Source organism: Opisthorchis viverrini (assembly GCF_000715545.1).
Source record: "Opisthorchis viverrini unplaced genomic scaffold opera_v5_43, whole genome shotgun sequence".
NCBI lineage: Eukaryota > Metazoa > Platyhelminthes > Trematoda > Opisthorchiida > Opisthorchiidae > Opisthorchis > Opisthorchis viverrini.
The window spans coordinates 1,851,564-1,867,919 of record NW_008751699.1 but is presented as its reverse complement, the minus strand read 5'-3'; the positions used below and the strand labels follow the sequence as shown (position 1 = coordinate 1,867,919).

General features: G+C 46.9%; 1 protein-coding gene across 1 annotated transcript; it reads left to right on the top strand.

The window, feature by feature from the left end:
* Positions 1-3,517: 3,517 nt before the first annotated feature.
* Positions 3,518-16,152, top strand: T265_03171 (hypothetical protein; the record flags this gene model as incomplete). The annotated part of the gene is made up of 12 exons (XM_009167584.1): positions 3,518-3,934; positions 4,673-5,089; positions 6,304-6,441; positions 6,520-6,563; positions 6,599-6,662; positions 6,703-6,816; positions 6,927-7,172; positions 8,615-8,884; positions 10,478-10,529; positions 12,545-12,846; positions 13,468-14,158; positions 15,893-16,152. 12 exons carry the CDS (start codon positions 3,518-3,520, stop codon positions 16,150-16,152), a joined length of 3,015 nt encoding a protein of 1,004 aa, XP_009165848.1.
* Positions 16,153-16,356: the final 204 nt, after the last annotated feature.

The window sequence follows — 16,356 nt, the reverse complement described above, 5'->3', positions numbered from 1 at the left end:
TTTGAGGGCACATAAGTACGTAAGTGCATTCCATCAGTACATAGGTAATAATATACCGTGCCCGACCAATCGAACCCGCGGAAATTATAACTCCCTGCAGAAAGTAGAGGGCGGTACAATGGGTACAAGGAAGTAAACTACCAAGGAATGAAGTGAAGCGTAGAAAGAAAGAGACGACCCGAAACAGACTGTAAGGGACCGACGAACGCTTGAGAAAACTTTATTGCAAGTAACCCACTTAGTCAAAAGCTAAAGGACGCCTGTCAAAGGCTGTGTGTGTAAGCCGGGTGAGATGGCTCAGTGGTCAGAGCGCGAATTATTAATCGGATTGTCCCTGTTCGAACCCGCCCGCTTCCCCTGGACTCTCCAGGCTTGGTAACTTGACAGTATCCCAACTCTCCTGCTTTCTGAGTGAAACGGCTCACCAAACAAGGCGGGCAGCCATTTACAAAGGTAGATTCTGTTGAAGGAAGCCAGGAGCAGTGTGTCTACTTAGGTAGTATGAATAATGCAGTGCACTTGTGCCTTGAGGCGCAAGAAATGGCGAGGAGTCGGAACGGATACCAGGGTCCCCAAGGAGCTCAAAGAGAGGCATATAAATTAAACCGAATTTTGGTGAATTTCTCCCTAGGAGCCCTGCATACCACAGAAGGAAAATAGAAGGAGGCAATCCGAAAACCCATGTAGAATGTGCGTTCCCGAAACCGCGGACTCATGGGGATGAACCATAGCGCACATCGGCGTAACCCTCAGGACATTCCAACCCGTGTCGTCACTTGATGAGGCAGAAGGATTGGACACTAACCACGTGTACTCATCAGCATCCTGGCATTACTGCGGGAAAAAGCTTAATTACGGTGAATGTGACTTCTCATCAGAAGCGTGCAAGGCCTCGGAAGTTGGTAGGCCTGGCAAAACAAAGTCAGTTACTAACAAATGATTGGGGCCCGACGAGGTCCATTCAAGGACCCTGAAGAAAACGTCGTGCACATCGGAAAATCATTTACACTTGGTGTTTCGTCAGTCGCTTGACGAAGCCACCTTCCCTCTGCTTATAAGGGAGAGATTGTCACGCCAATGTACAAAACTGGTGACCGACTACCGCCTGGTGGCTACAGGCCTATAAGCCCCACTAGCGTGCCGTGCATGATGATGGAACGCATTCTGAAGCGAGCTTTCATAGATCACCGAACTTCTAGCAGCCTGATATCTCCAGCTCAACACGGATTTCTCCAAAACCGTTCTTGCGTGACGAATATGCTCATGTTTATGGACAGCTTAACCCAAGCCAAGGACGAAGGACTCATATCGGATACCATATTTTTTGACTTCTCAAAAGCATTTGATAGGGTCCCACACGTCCCGCTGTTCCACAAACTCGAGTCTTACGGGATTCAGGTGAAAATCTTTCGCTGGATCAAGGCGTTCCTATCAGACAAATCATTCCGAGCGAGAATAGGCTCGACCTATTCATCTCCAGCGCCGGTCTCCATTGGAGTTCCTCAAGGCTCCTTCTTGGGACCACTCTTGTTTCTGATCTACGTCAACGAACTCCCAGACCTTCTTGCAAGTTCATGTTTACTTTTTGCGGACAACTTGAAATCCTGGAGTTCCAATGCCAGTGCCCTCCAAGTGGATGTAGACGCTGCCAAGCAGTGGTCGTTGGAAAAGCATCTTCATCTGGATGACGAAAAGTGCATCCATATGTCATTTGGAGGAGACCCAGCGAATGCCTTTGTTATGCGTCGTTAGAAAGGACCAGAAAACATCATGGAGATAGATGCCAAAAAAGATTTGGTCATCTGAGTCTCCTCAAATTTGTCCTTCTCACTACACCATGAGAAATCGGCCCAAAAGGCATTCGTCATTTTACTGATGATCCGACGCACCTTCTCCCGTATTACTCGCATTAACTTCCAAATACTCTATGGGGCCTACGTCAGACAGCTCCTGGAGTACGCCAACCAAGTTGTCTACTTGTTCTCTTTCCCCTGGAGTACCGTCGCCTCCGAGGGGACCTAATTCTTACCTACGCCTTGTTTGAACAAAGCTTGGCAAACAGGTTTTTTACCGTTGACCCAGCAAACACCCGGCGGGAACATAGTATGAAAATCTTCAAGCTCAGGGCACACACATTCATTAGACAAAACTTTTTTTCATTTCGGATGGTAGCTGTGTGGAATGACCTGCCTCCGACGGTTGTACACGCTCCTTCTCGAACCCAATTTAAAGCACTATTAGACATTTATTTATGCGAATCCTCGCGCTTGCGAGCATACTGCCCCGCGCTGAGAACATAAAGAGCAGTGCTACACTCTTTTTTCACTTGTGCCTTTCAGGTGAACGACAGCCACTGACCGACAAGAACAGAAGCAAGAGCCTCGGCACTGTGTATCAATCCGTGAATACGTGACTCCATGAAGACTGAACTGAAAGTTGCCGTGCAACCCGCTGGATTTAAAAGCTGTGATGGATGGCTCAATTTTCAAGGACGTTAAGTTTTATGTGATAAAATGTGACCATACCGAGGTGAGTGCAATGTTTGCGAGAGAACCCAATTAAACTCTCATCTCTCGAGTTTTCATTGCTCAGTCTTGTGTGACCGTTTTATGCCCCCTCTTATAATCCATAGCTGGTTGATGTTTGCTAAATAACAACTGATCGACCTGAATCAGGAACTAAAAAAGAAGGCCCACTCCCGGTCCAACCAGCCTCTCAGCATAGTGAACATCAAGTTCAACTAATCATAAATCGGTGTCTGTAAAACATCGCAGTCAGGCACTCTCGAACCACGCTACAAATGCAGCACAGACGAACATCCAGACCTGCCCATAGCAAAACCCACCATGTCGTCCCTGATGGTGAGAACTGGGGTGAGTTCCGTTCCGTGATGAGTGTCAGTGTGTATCCTAAGACCATGGTCAGACTTGCAAGGAAGCCCAGTCCATCGCACCCACGGACCCTACATTTTGGGAGTCACTCAACAATGAAGGACGCAGAAGCCGCGCTGCTGCCTAGCAGGCATCCACTACTGAAACCGTGATTTCCCTCTCTGTCGATGTATGTTATGTCTTCGAAACACGCGTACAAGACCTCACTTCGGTCGTGCTCCTCAAAACGTTTAGGACCAGTTCAGATTTTTCACATTTCACTTCGGATATCTAGTGATCCTGACGCAATGTCTCGTGGTGTCTACGACGTCGGAGTTGTGTTCAACCCCAGGGCTGAAAGCGCCTTACAGGACTGGATCCCAGTAAACAATTGCCTTTCCACTGCGCGGTTGTCTGGCTCAATTTAGATTAACACAGCTCGATGCTGTAAACGGTGTTTGTTTGTCGTATCAGCAAACGCTCCAACAGACTTCAGTTCTGAGACTAAGAAGGACGAGTTTTATCAAGGTCTGCCGCGATTGCTTTGGTTGGTATGAAGGACGCACATAGTGATCCCGGGTGGTGATCTGCACAAATGAGATGACTGATTCCTTAGGAAGCACGGTTAGGAAGTAGGTTTGCAATAGATGCTGAGCGTACGGAAAATAGGAAGTGGATTCTTCAGCTGTGTGCAGATCACATTCCGTTCCTGGCCATTACGAACTGCGAACACTAATGCTCACACTGAGTTACTTGGAGGCCACCTTCCACAGGACAATCATGGGCTCAGGTGGACCGTGTGGCTGTCAGTCACCGATGGAGAGCCTCAGATAAGGAATGTCGTTCCTCCTGGGGCCCAGCTGGCAATTCGCTTTTCGTCAGTATTACGCATGCCTTGGGTGGCGAGAGGGCTCAAGTGGTTAGAGCGCGAGTTTACTGATCGGGAGGTCCGTGGTTCGCACTCGACCTCTGCCTCCCGATTTCCCCTGTCTAGGCCTGGGCAACCTGGTAGTATCCCAGTCCTCGTGTCTCCTTCGTGTGGCATGGCAGCTGGCACCGAAATGGTGCTACAGCTGAACGATTATTTTTATTATTACGCGTGCCAAAGCAGAGCAACTCAGCTCAGTTTCTAGGGGCCGCTACCGCTGCAAATAGGCATCTGAGACTCCACCTCACCTTAGGGCTTTTCGATACTACATGGCATCAAACCTTACATGGTGTAAGTGGTTAAAGTCTAGAGAATGTAAGCTTGTAACCAAAAACATGTTTTTTGAGGAAGAGCCTCTCTCCCTCCAATCAACTTCCATCCTTGTGTGCACCATGCACACCACGACTGCAGCGGGATTGACAATTTTGAGTCGAATCCGACCAACCATTTCGACCGGCCGTACTGCCTCTAAAATGCGTGAGTGCACACTCAGAGGTAAGCGACTGGCACCTAACACTGCGAGCTTGGAACTGGACCTCGACTCTAGACCGGCATCTAAATCGCAGACCTGAATTTGAAGAAGGATGACACTGGTTGTCTCAGCACAGTCAGACAATTACCGCACAGAAGAAGCGGAAAGAAAAGTGTCCCGGAAGGCAGAAACCAACTGAACTTGCCATCACCTGCAAGGCTTGGCCGTTCCTTCCGCGCCCGCCCACTTTCCGGTGATCGAAACTGTGAAAGCTGAAACCAACGTCTGCCGCGATTGCTTTGGTTGGTATGAAGGACGCACATAGTGATCCCGGGTGGTGATCTGCACAAATGAGATGACTGATTCCTTAGGAAGCACGGTTAGGAAGTAGGTTTGCAATAGATGCTGAGCGTACGGAAAATAGGAAGTGGATTCTTCAGCTGTGTGCAGATCACATTCCGTTCCTGGCCATTACGAACTGCGAACACTAATGCTCACACTGAGTTACTTGGAGGCCACCTTCCACAGGACAATCATGGGCTCAGGTGGACCGTGTGGCTGTCAGTCACCGATGGAGAGCCTCAGATAAGGAATGTCGTTCCTCCTGGGGCCCAGCTGGCAATTCGCTTTTCGTCAGTATTACGCATGCCTTGGGTGGCGAGAGGGCTCAAGTGGTTAGAGCGCGAGTTTACTGATCGGGAGGTCCGTGGTTCGCACTCGACCTCTGCCTCCCGATTTCCCCTGTCTAGGCCTGGGCAACCTGGTAGTATCCCAGTCCTCGTGTCTCCTTCGTGTGGCATGGCAGCTGGCACCGAAATGGTGCTACAGCTGAACGATTATTTTATTTTTATCGCGTGCCAAAGCAGAGCAACTCAGCTCAGTTTCTAGGGGCCGCTACCGCTGCAAATAGGCATCTGAGACTCCACCTCACCTTAGGGCTTTTCGATACTACATGGCATCAAACCTTACATGGTGTAAGTGGTTAAAGTCTAGAGAATGTAAGCTTGTAACCAAAAACATGTTTTTTGAGGAAGAGCCTCTCTCCCTCCAATCAACTTCCATCCTTGTGTGCACCATGCACACCACGACTGCAACGGGATTGACAATTTTGAGTGGAATCCGACCAACCATTTCGACCGGCCGTACTGCCTCTAAAATGCGTGAGTGCACACTCAGAGGTAAGCGACTGGCACCTGACACTGCGAGCTTGGAACTGGACCTCGACTCTAGACCGGCATCTAAATCGCAGACCTGAATTTGAAGAAGGATGACACTGGTTGTCTCAGCACAGTCAGACAATTACCGCACAGAAGAAGCGGAAAGAAAAGTGTCCCGGAAGGCAGAAACCAACTGAACTTGCCATCACCTGCAAGGCTTGGCCGTTCCTTCCGCGCCCGCCCACTTTCCGGTGATCGAAACTGTGAAAGCTGAAACCAACTTAACCTTGGTCCATCATTCATAACTGATCGGTTACGCACGGCTTGTTTACAAATCTGCCGCATCTAGCTAGCACTAGCTACAGTGTGAAGGCTCCGTTGATCAGAACTTTGATCCCCTCTATTATCTGTGTTCCGGAGGTCCGTTTTAAGACTATCAACTGAGACCGTTCTTACAGTTGCCTTGTCCTCACGTCCCTTTTGCTCTAGTGAAGGCCGTATTTGGCGTCATAGATGATTATAATTCGCGAATGTTGCTCGCATCAGGTCTTATGCAACTGTCTCGGTAGATGGACCTGTCAACTGAAAACAGGGTTGCTTTTAGTGTTTACCCAAATGGGTGAGTTAGAGTTGTGAGGAGTTCGCACCTCGAATGTTTTTTGATTGATTGAAATTACTTGAGGCCTCGTTTATGTAAGTTTAACGAATTTGGTATATATTGTATGTATTGTATGTATTGTATACTGTGCCTTTGTGTTGCATATGGGGGAGCACTTTTTACAGGAAGTGTTATCGCGCTAAATCTTTTTACTCGGTTTGTTTTCGTTTATTTTCTCGCAACACTGGTCTCATTATTTTTTACCCATACATTCTTAGGTAATCGATCAGCTCAAGTCTTTTGGTGCCATCCAGCATCCTTTGTTGTCAGAAAGTGTTCGATTCGCACTCAGTGATGATCCATCGCCGGTGGAAGTCGGAGAAGCCGAGGATCTGTACGCTGTTCCCGTGGTAACGGTAGGTTAACTTTTAGTTCAAAATTATTCTATTATTATTATTATTATGGATCATCCTCATTTTTTTCGTTGCTTGTAGACCGATTGGGTGAAACTCTCTGCTGAGGCTGGCCAGTTCTTAGCGTACGTCTGATTACCATCATTGTATTGTTTTGCAGATTCAAGCCGTTCCATCCGGATTTTAAAAAGCTATTCAGTGGTCTGGTTTTCACCTTAGCCGAGGTTTGTTTGATTAGTCCGTTTCACCCCCCAAATCGAATAGCTTTCAGCCAAGGATCGCTTATCCATATGGGCTACGTCTGTCATACATGGCGCCAAAGTACAACATCACCTTGATAATAGTGTTACTCATGTGATCCTTGGTCGGGCATGTGGGGTAAGTTCATGTGGACTTTTTCGCCGGACAAATGCCTGCCACCTACGTTGTTGGTATTGACGCTAGATAAATTCGTTCTATGAGCTCATCAATACTTGTTTCGTCTGCAGCGCTTCTACAAGGTGTGTCACGAGGAGCTGCGCGAGAATGGACCTGCACTAGTTACACCGGATTGGATCTTAGATTGCTTAGACAAGAAGCAGCTACTTTCCTGCGAGTCTTATCACCCAGACCTACTTAAGCTTCCGGCCGTTCCGTCTAAGCCTCCTCTACGGACCCATAAAGCTCCACAGAATGATTCCACTAGTGGCACCATTCAACAACAAGCGCAATCACAACAGGCCCATCAACCCCAGGTAACGATTTATTCCCGTGTGTTAAACTCATATTTTAGTCACGGACACTACAAGCAAATACGACGGCCGTACAAAGTACCGAAGTCACATCCGCACCGCCTGGCCCAAGCATCCAGACCCACCTGTTGGGACCTAATACACTCAAGACGCAGCAAACGGTATGCTTTTGGGAGTTCTTATGGAGCGAAAGCTACTCACAGTGTGCCTTAAGCGCGAAATATTTCTTCAGCGCCTAAACTTGCAAATTTTTCTCACTTTTTCGAAGTATATGCAGAGCTGCTGAATTGGCTTTTATCCAGTGTCTGCCTAATAAATTCGTGGCTGATTTTTCTACACTTTCAGGCTACTTAGGGATACTTTGAACTCTTGATTCTAAAAAATGGGAGCGGAATCTACTCACATTTTTTCCAACATCTGGCTCTGGTTCATGATCTGGTTGATAACTTTGTTGGATGATCTGTCTCTGAAGTAATACAATGTTAGGGCATGTCATCCTATCTTTATGAATGCTTGGCATGTAAGATGACAGCAAGTGATTCACCAAATGGATATAAAATACTCATCAGTTCGCCTAGATCACACCTTAGTAGTTTTTGCTATAAGAACATATGGTGGATCAACGTATATGACTTCTTTGTTCAAGTTCACCTGCGCTCGCGTTGCGACTGACTATCATGCATTTGGTGTGGTGAGCAAGACACATGCTCACAATTTTTAGTTCCAGACTAAAAAGGAGCTAGAACGGGACGTCTATTTTGCCGCATTAGGACTTGAATTTGGTGCACTTGTTAATGGTTCCTACGGCACGGTTTTCGTTTCCAATCTTTTAGAGATGTACGTCTCCGCAATTATACTAATAATAGGTTGTTTTGGGCTCCTTTATTTCTTACTATACCCTGGATACAAAATAAGGGGACGGTCAAGTTGACCGAGGTAGCCGTGGTTATAACGCATCTCTAGCTTTTTTCTCGCTTGTTAGACAACCTTGGGCCACCACGTTCCTTGCTTTCTTCGAAGGCTGTGCGTTAACGGTGTACTAAGGTGGAGCATCTGATTTGGTTTGACCCATTGCGCTATGGGTTCACAGCTAGTACCCATGGGAATAGTCTGTTAGGCTGTACTTTTCTGTTGGTGGCTCAAGTTGTAGTAACCGTACACTCGCAAAATCCACGCACTGCCCCTCACAACTCACTGACAGTATCGTTTCCAATGGTGATGAAACGTTGTCAATCGAATTACACAGCTCAGCGAGCATATAATCGACCAGGATACTGAGTATTCACCGTTGCACTGTCCCTTACCGGTTTCGTTCTTTGTTTTGTCACGTTGGGCTGTCGTGTAAAGCAGAATTTGATCTATCTTATCGTCTTACTGATGCTTCAAGAGTACGTTTTAAGTGGACTATTACTTAATTTACTTCAATTCTAATTTCTGTTCATCAGGGTCCGCGGTTACCGGAACAACAACAGTACGTGGGAGTCAACCCAGAAAAACCTGGCAGGGGCGAGAGTCATATGCGTTCAGCTCCAGGTCGAGGTGGTCTTGCCGTGAAAAGGGCTGAACAGGAACGGAAAATGCAACAGCAACATCAGTTCCAGATGCAGCAACCGAGGTTTGATACATCCGCACCTACTGGTCAGCCTCGCTATGTATCGGCATCGCCAAATACCCAGAGGTTACCGTCTGCACGGTTTACAGGGCATTACGAACAGGTGAGGTTTCTGCAATCTGCTGCATACTGTCTCATCAGGTCACTCCAATTCAACGGGACACTCATTTTTACTCACTTCTTTCAGATGGAGTACTCAGTAGCTGTGCTAATAGGTTGTCACAAGCTCCTGACTTTTGTGACATTAAACTGTCTAGCGTAACACCTTTTATCGGTTAAAATAGGAGCATGGAACCCTACAAGTGGCCCGAACTTTGGTCTGTTACCAGTGATTTTGTCCTGGTTGGCCGGGTCCATGGTCATTTGTTGCTTCGTGTATTCACTCACTCCGTGATGGGTGATGCCTATCTGTGGATTTTCGTTATCGTCTAGCGTGATTGGTCCGAAATGCAATGAAGGAATATGCTAGTAAATATATTTGTAAGGTATAGGTGGCTTAGGATCTTACAGGGTGTGGAGCTTTCAGACTGCATGCACTTGGTACTCTGTAGGCACTGGGCTGTAGGTGCTCTATTGACAAGTGGTTCTAAGGACAAATGGATTAATTAACATCACTAATTAAGTAGACCCTACAATCAACAATGCGCAATCGGTAGGAATAGAAAAAGGGATAGTGAGACAGCAGGGCTTTCTGGAAACAATAGCGAGTAAGTACCAACCGATGTACAGACGTACAGCTGCGGGCAGTCAGACAGCGTGAATAGGCGGTATACAAGGCACAGAAGATAGTACTTTCGGGGGGTACCTCCTTATCAAAAGAGAAACGGGTATTGGGTGAATTTGGCACATTAAATATGCGCACAGTCTAGCTGACATCGTGATAAATTGATGCGTGCTGCCAAATGCGCACTTAAACCCCTTCTAAACAAAATCTCAAGTACTATCAGGTAGGATGCAATACAAGGTAAGACAAAAATAGATCTGCCTTGGAAGTCGAGTTGCAGTGGTGTACAGCGTTCCTGTTTGTCCTCCGAGGGTTCCGAGGTCGATCTCCGGGCCACCCATTTTCCCGTCGGAGCAGACACTCGAAATTTTCAAGCGAAAACGGACAGGCCACAAAGTCTCGACTGTTAATTATAGGGTAAGCAAACCTTAAGCAGGAAGGAAAAGAACCGGGTAACGAGCGGCAAGGAAATAAAACGACGTTACGGTAAGCAGGCATAAGTCACGCTACTTATGATTAGTCAAACATAGAAAAAAGAACCACCAATTGCCGTTGGTTCACAAGAGAAACCAGCAAGTAATAATACTAAACAATAATAATGATAATCATTCAGACGTAACACCACTTTGGTGCATAGATGCTACGTCGCCCAAAGGAAGCGCTAAGTAATATAAGTTTGCCCAAGCCTAGCCAGGAGCGGTTGGGACGCTAAGTTTGGGATCGAGTCATGGACCTTTGGTTAATCAATTCACTGCTTCACCACTGAGCTGTCTTGAGCCTTATTATCACGTTTTCGTACACGCATGCCCTGGTCTCTTCCTCTAACTGAAGTTATCCAGTTTTCTGCTATTATTACAAGGGAGGTGCAGTGTTTTTGTTGGGCGCCTCAACATTTTCTGTCACTATTTTCTGTATTTTCTGCATTATAACGTCTCATGATTCATTTTCACTCTGCCTTTCATCCTCGCAAAGCAGCGATTTGCCACCAGCATGCCAGGCGTATTGGATCCGAACGTGGGTTCTGGTGAGTCCTTTTTTCATTTGTGTTTTTCAGCTTGGTTCGGTGTTTCTCAGCGGAGGGATCCACCCTTATAGAACTTGAAAGGCTTAGAGGAAGCTGTAGGCTCTGCAATCGAATGTGCTGAGTACTGTAATGCCTATTATTAATCTTCTCCATCTGACGTTTGAGGAGCTCGACTCTTCTCCCTATTAACTTGCGCCGTCTTTTCTTTTCTCTTCTGTAAGCCATCGTCGTCTTGTCCATCCTTGATGTCTAATCTGTGGCTAGGATGCGGGTGTTGGCACTGCCAGAAGCATTTAACGGAAACGCCTTAGAAACTCGGGGGTCGAAAGGGGCTGCAAGAATTCTTCGTTCGTCACCGTATCGCTACCCTACTTGGAATAAGTCCACCGAAATCATAATGATAAAGGGGACCCGACGAAAGATTAATCTTCATGGGGAAAGCCACCACATAATATGACATATTCGGGCCCAGTTTGAGGATAAAATGAGAGTACATAGCTTGTTCCGCTTGTTTTACTATATAATTCGACCTTGCCACAGTAATAGTTTGTTCATCCAAACCATGCACGTAAGATTTTCACCCGTTGGCCATGCCATCTGACGGACCTGTCAAGAGCGATTTTAAGCTCCCATTTTTTGAGTTCCATATGAGTTAGTTCCGTCTTATTTATTCCAGCCTTGATTTACCCTTGTTTATTAAATAACAATGAGGGAACAGCTGAGTCCCGCTTTATCCCCGCCTTGTTATGTGTATTTGTCAATCGAAGTGTAGCCAGCTGTAATAGCTTTAAAGGGATGATGAACTTCAGCGAGAACCCACTGAGTTTGCTCACGGGTTGAGTTTAGGAAACATGGAAATGTACCGGAAAATATAAGGCGCCAGTCAATTTTATTCTCCAATTTGTTTCGTTTTCGTCTATCCTCGAAGCGATTATGAAAACCGGACTCACTGGAGTATGCGTCGCACATCGCAGCGAAAAACCTTTAGTTGGTCGCCCAGAATCCAGTTAGTCCAGCGTATCCGATCGCATAGGAATACAGCTCCTCACACTATCAACAATATATAAGTAGCTCAGTGGAAGAATAAACTTCACCCGACGAGTGAAACTTCTGTCTGAGAAGTCGTTGCTCGAGGAGCCAGTGAACACGTGTGACCGCGTGATGTGGATCCCGTGATTGAAGGATGAGCGGCGCTATATCCTGTCTAAGTGCGAGTTAATCACATTGCTGATCAGCCACTCGTGGCCGAACGGTCAAGTGTTCACACTACTAGCCGGGAGGTCGCGGGTTCGAGACTCTTCGGAGTTTCGTGAGATGCGCACTGCTGATGATTCCCAATAAGGATGAAACAGCTGTACACTGCTTCTCGGCTTTTCAGCATAGATAGGCTTCACTTACAGGACGAAATCTCCACAATAATTAGAATATAGTTGAATCGACTTAGCAACTGGAAATACTGCACCATTCAATTACGGCTTAATGTCATCATCGACAGCGTAGCATCAGTGTCCAACACTTATGCTCTGCTGCCGTACGCCTCATACCTGAGGATGGTGGTGGCTACAAATGCGACAGAAACTGTGACGTCCATCGTCGCTTTCTTGAGGACGTCTGTTATATACGGGTACTTTTCAGTCTGCTGCACATGCTGTCTGCAATACAGCAGTTCAGCCGGTTGAGATGTCCCTGTATCCTCCCTCCGCTGACCTAGCTCACCGTAGAGAACATGATACACCCCTAGTCTGGCTTGCGTATTCATCTAGTTGGGGATGATATTCTTTGTATTGACTGGATCTGTCTGCCAATATTCAATGAAAGGACTGTCAGAAGCTGTCAACTTTGTGTCCTGCATTGCGTGCTTTAATCCTTGAATCAACCATCATTTCAGTTATATGTTCTTCGACTAGCGAGGTTCCGGTTCATGTGCACTTGTTCCACGGGGCTGTACACTCCCCATGTGGTGGCTGAACCGGTGATTGCATATTTTTTCCCGGGACCTACCTTTTTCATTCCAGTTGGTCTGCTGACGATACCAGGAACAAATCTGGCCAGAGGACAGGAGAATCAACACATGTTAGCAACACAGTCTCCATCTGGACATGGAACGCTATTGATGTCTGGGTCAAGTCTCCAGCAGCACATGCCACAAACATGCACGGGCCCGGCAACAGGTGGTGGAGGAGTGCATCACGGAAAAGGAGGAAAGAGCAAATCAAGCAAGCACGTACAAGAGCAAAATCTGAACGAGGAAGAGAAGGACGCAATCGTGTTTCAATATGTAAAAAATATACTTAGCTCTCAAAATTTGGCTGTTCGGGTGAGTCTCACCTAAAGTTACACTTTTTTTGGAAGCTGTTCAACATTCGACCAGTTGCTTTTTCGCATCCGGTAAAGGCCTTAACGGTACTTCAAAAAGAAGTAAGACCTTTCCTCCTCGAAGGTTGCGTACCAATCTCAAAGAAAAGACGCTCAAATGACTAATACCCTCATGTCAGCTGACTGCTCCAGCTGTTGTTTCGTGTTGCTCATGTTTCAGCATGATCTGGCGTATACGTTTTCCTATCATCTACTGACTACGACGTTTTCCAACCAGCTCAATCGACTGAGAATATGTTGAACCCGGAAATCAGCTTTTGTGACAGTTTGGAAATTCACGTTCTGTTCTGTTTTTTATGGGCAGCTACCTTTGTTCTCGGATGTTGCTGAATCAGCAAAGTATCCGTCTTTTCGACGCGGATCGCTCATTATTTACTTACTAGTTTCGATTGGGGACCCAAGCACTGCGGATCCATTATCAGTTCGATATCTGACCACGCTTGTTCCATGGTCTATGTTTTTTATTAGTGTAGTTTAGCTTTGTGATGCACTATGATTTTCTGTGGACTTTCCTGCCAGTTCCGTTGAATTCACTGCATCCGCCGTATTTATTCACTGTCAGGATAATCCCACAACTAGAGCGTCCGGGGCGGATGTTGGACCGGCCGGTGCAGTTTCAGCGTCAAGTTCTTCCGGATCTGGTCATCTTGGTAATCAGACCGGAGTTGGTTTGTGCCCTACTTCTGGTCTGGTTTCTGCAAACACTTTGTCATCAGTCGGTAGCCAGTCTGCACCGGGAACTCCACGCAAATCCAAGTCTCCGAAATCTCCGGGTCGTGCCAATCCTAGTGCTATCGGTTGTGCTGGTAGCGGTCCCAGAGCTTCTCCGAAGGCGTCCCCCAAATCCAAAACTAACACAATGACCAAAGTGCTCTCTTCCCCACAGCAGCAGCAACAGCAACAGCAACAACAGTCTTCAATTATGCTGACTGGCGGGCATGCTGGTAGTACCCCTCCAGTGTTGGTAGCAGGCCAGTTGCATCACGTTCCAGGACGTCAGCTCAGTGCTACAGGACCGCAACCTACACCACAGCAACATCAGCAACAGGTACAGCGTCCCGTCCAACACTTTTTAGCTGCTGGCAATTTACCGCCACCCAGTCCACTTCATCAACAGCAGCAACAACAGCAACAAGTTGTCCCAGGCGCCCCAGCATACATAGTTCAGAGACATCCTGGTGGTCAGCTGTTAGCCAGTGTGTCCCGACAACCCATCTCATCCCAACTGCATCCACAAGCGGTTGCGACACATGGTATGTACTTTGCTTCACATTTATGGGTACTATGTTTTGCCACCCTAATTCTCCCCTAATTCCATGTAATTAATTTACAATGTAGTGCCACTTACACATTAATCGCACCAGGTATGAAGATTCCGGTGTGTGGCGGCATCTTGCGTGCGCTTTAATCATTGTGACTGAGCCATCCTCCGGGCAATGCTTCAATTGACTTCTTATCTCCATAATCGACATAGATAGATAGTCCCCCTTTCGATTGCAGCCCGTGTATCGTATTCCCAGTTTGATCTACCGACATTGATTTGGCCACCTTCCAACGGAAGGCCTACATTATGGGGCGAAATATGTGACACATGCATCTGAACAACCGTGATTTACTTGAATAATAGGCTACCCTGTTAGTTTGGATGTAGTCCTTTGAAACAAGCTAAAACCGCAGAACTCCCCGTAGTTAAAAACGACATGGCTCACTAGTTAGAGAGCGGATTTACTGACTGGAAGGTCAGCGGTTCGAAATTGACCCCCGCCTCTGGACTTCCCCTGTCTAGGCTTGGGCAACCTGGCAGTATCCCAGCCCTCGTGCCAATATACGTCTCCAACGAGGCACACGAGCATTATCAGAAAAGCCGACCATCATCACCCAGCTCTTCAGGATGTGCTTCGCACTCACAAAGTGCAAAGTCGTGCTACAGGACGTACAGTCATTGAACATGCCTCTAATAATTTGAGTGACACTAGAAATTGTCGAGCGCCATACGTATCTCGGAAGTTTTCCTAACTCTGACTTTAGTGTAGCAGGTGAAGTCAACATAGACAATTACGTTTCCCAGTTGGTGCCACTGATGGCCTCAAAAAGGGGTATCACCGAGTCTCAAAGGCTATGTGTGTTAGACTACAGTACGGGCTGCTGTGAAACTTTACCACTTCGAGTGGAGGATGAGGCATCTTCAGGTCCTTGACCACCGATGTCTCTGAAATGTAGCTGGAGCCAGTAAATTCATGTGGAATTGATCAGCAGACGCTAACTCAATCAAGGACTATCCAGCACCGCAAGCTAAGCTAACTGCGTCGTGTGCTACGCATGTCGAGTTACCGTCTGCCGTGAAGGAAGCTGTTCTCCATGCCTGATTCGGAGGCGTGGACAGAGTCTGATATGGCAGAGGGGAATGTGGGATGATACCGAAATTCTGTGTGCCTTGTTGCTCTTCGCATTCTAAAGTGGGACGAACGTGCTTGACTGCGGACACTTAAATATATGGCGAATAACTGATGTCCAGATTGTATGACTGAGATTTAGAGATGTAGATACAGGTATTTGTCGTAGCTTAACCATTGTTCCCCCTGCCTGTCCCATTCCCTTTTTTCCATCGTAATACTTCATTCCAGCAAACCGACATGGCAGCGTTCTTCTCTAGCGCTGCTTGCAGTGACGATGATGGCAATGATGCCACACGATTCTGTAGGAACAATCCACAAACTCCTCTTCTCCTAGTCCATACGAATTTATTTTGAAGGTGGGGAACTGGTGGCCTCGTACAACTGATTCTTTCACAGGAAAATATCAGCGGTGCATATCTCACAGGTTGTGACTATACACCAGGGCCTTGTATTATCAAGCTGTTCTACTTCATCCCACCATCATTTCGTTGCCCGTTTGTTTAAGTTGACTTCACTTTAGGTTCCAGAACAAGTTTGATTGTTCCTAAACTTTTTTTTTCACGCACCTCAAACTCTTGAACAACTGCGCAGCAGGTCAGTATCAACGAACTGGTGGGGTTCTTGCGACAGTGTCGACGTCAAGCCCGGGGTCTTCCGCTGTCGCTGTTCAGCCTTCGGGGCAGCAAATGCAACAGCCTCAGCGGCAGTTTGCCCAAGCACAGTTACAGCAGCAACAACAACCTACTTTGTTTGTGAGAACATCACGACAGATCTACCAGGTACGGTTTTTATTTAGCATGTCTCCCAAACCGGCCAATCTTCGAAGCGGATCTGCGCGAATTTCTTCTTAGGAGTTACTCTTGATTTTTGGTATATTAGTGCACATTGTGGTTTCTGTCTCACTGAACGACCTGTATTTATGCACCAATATATCAGCTCTCGCCTCCAATGCACAACTACCTACCCTACTTCCCCAGATCGTCGATGAACGAAATTGTGACAGCTACAATCACAGCTACAATCTTACCGCTGATAGTGATTATTGTTATTATTAT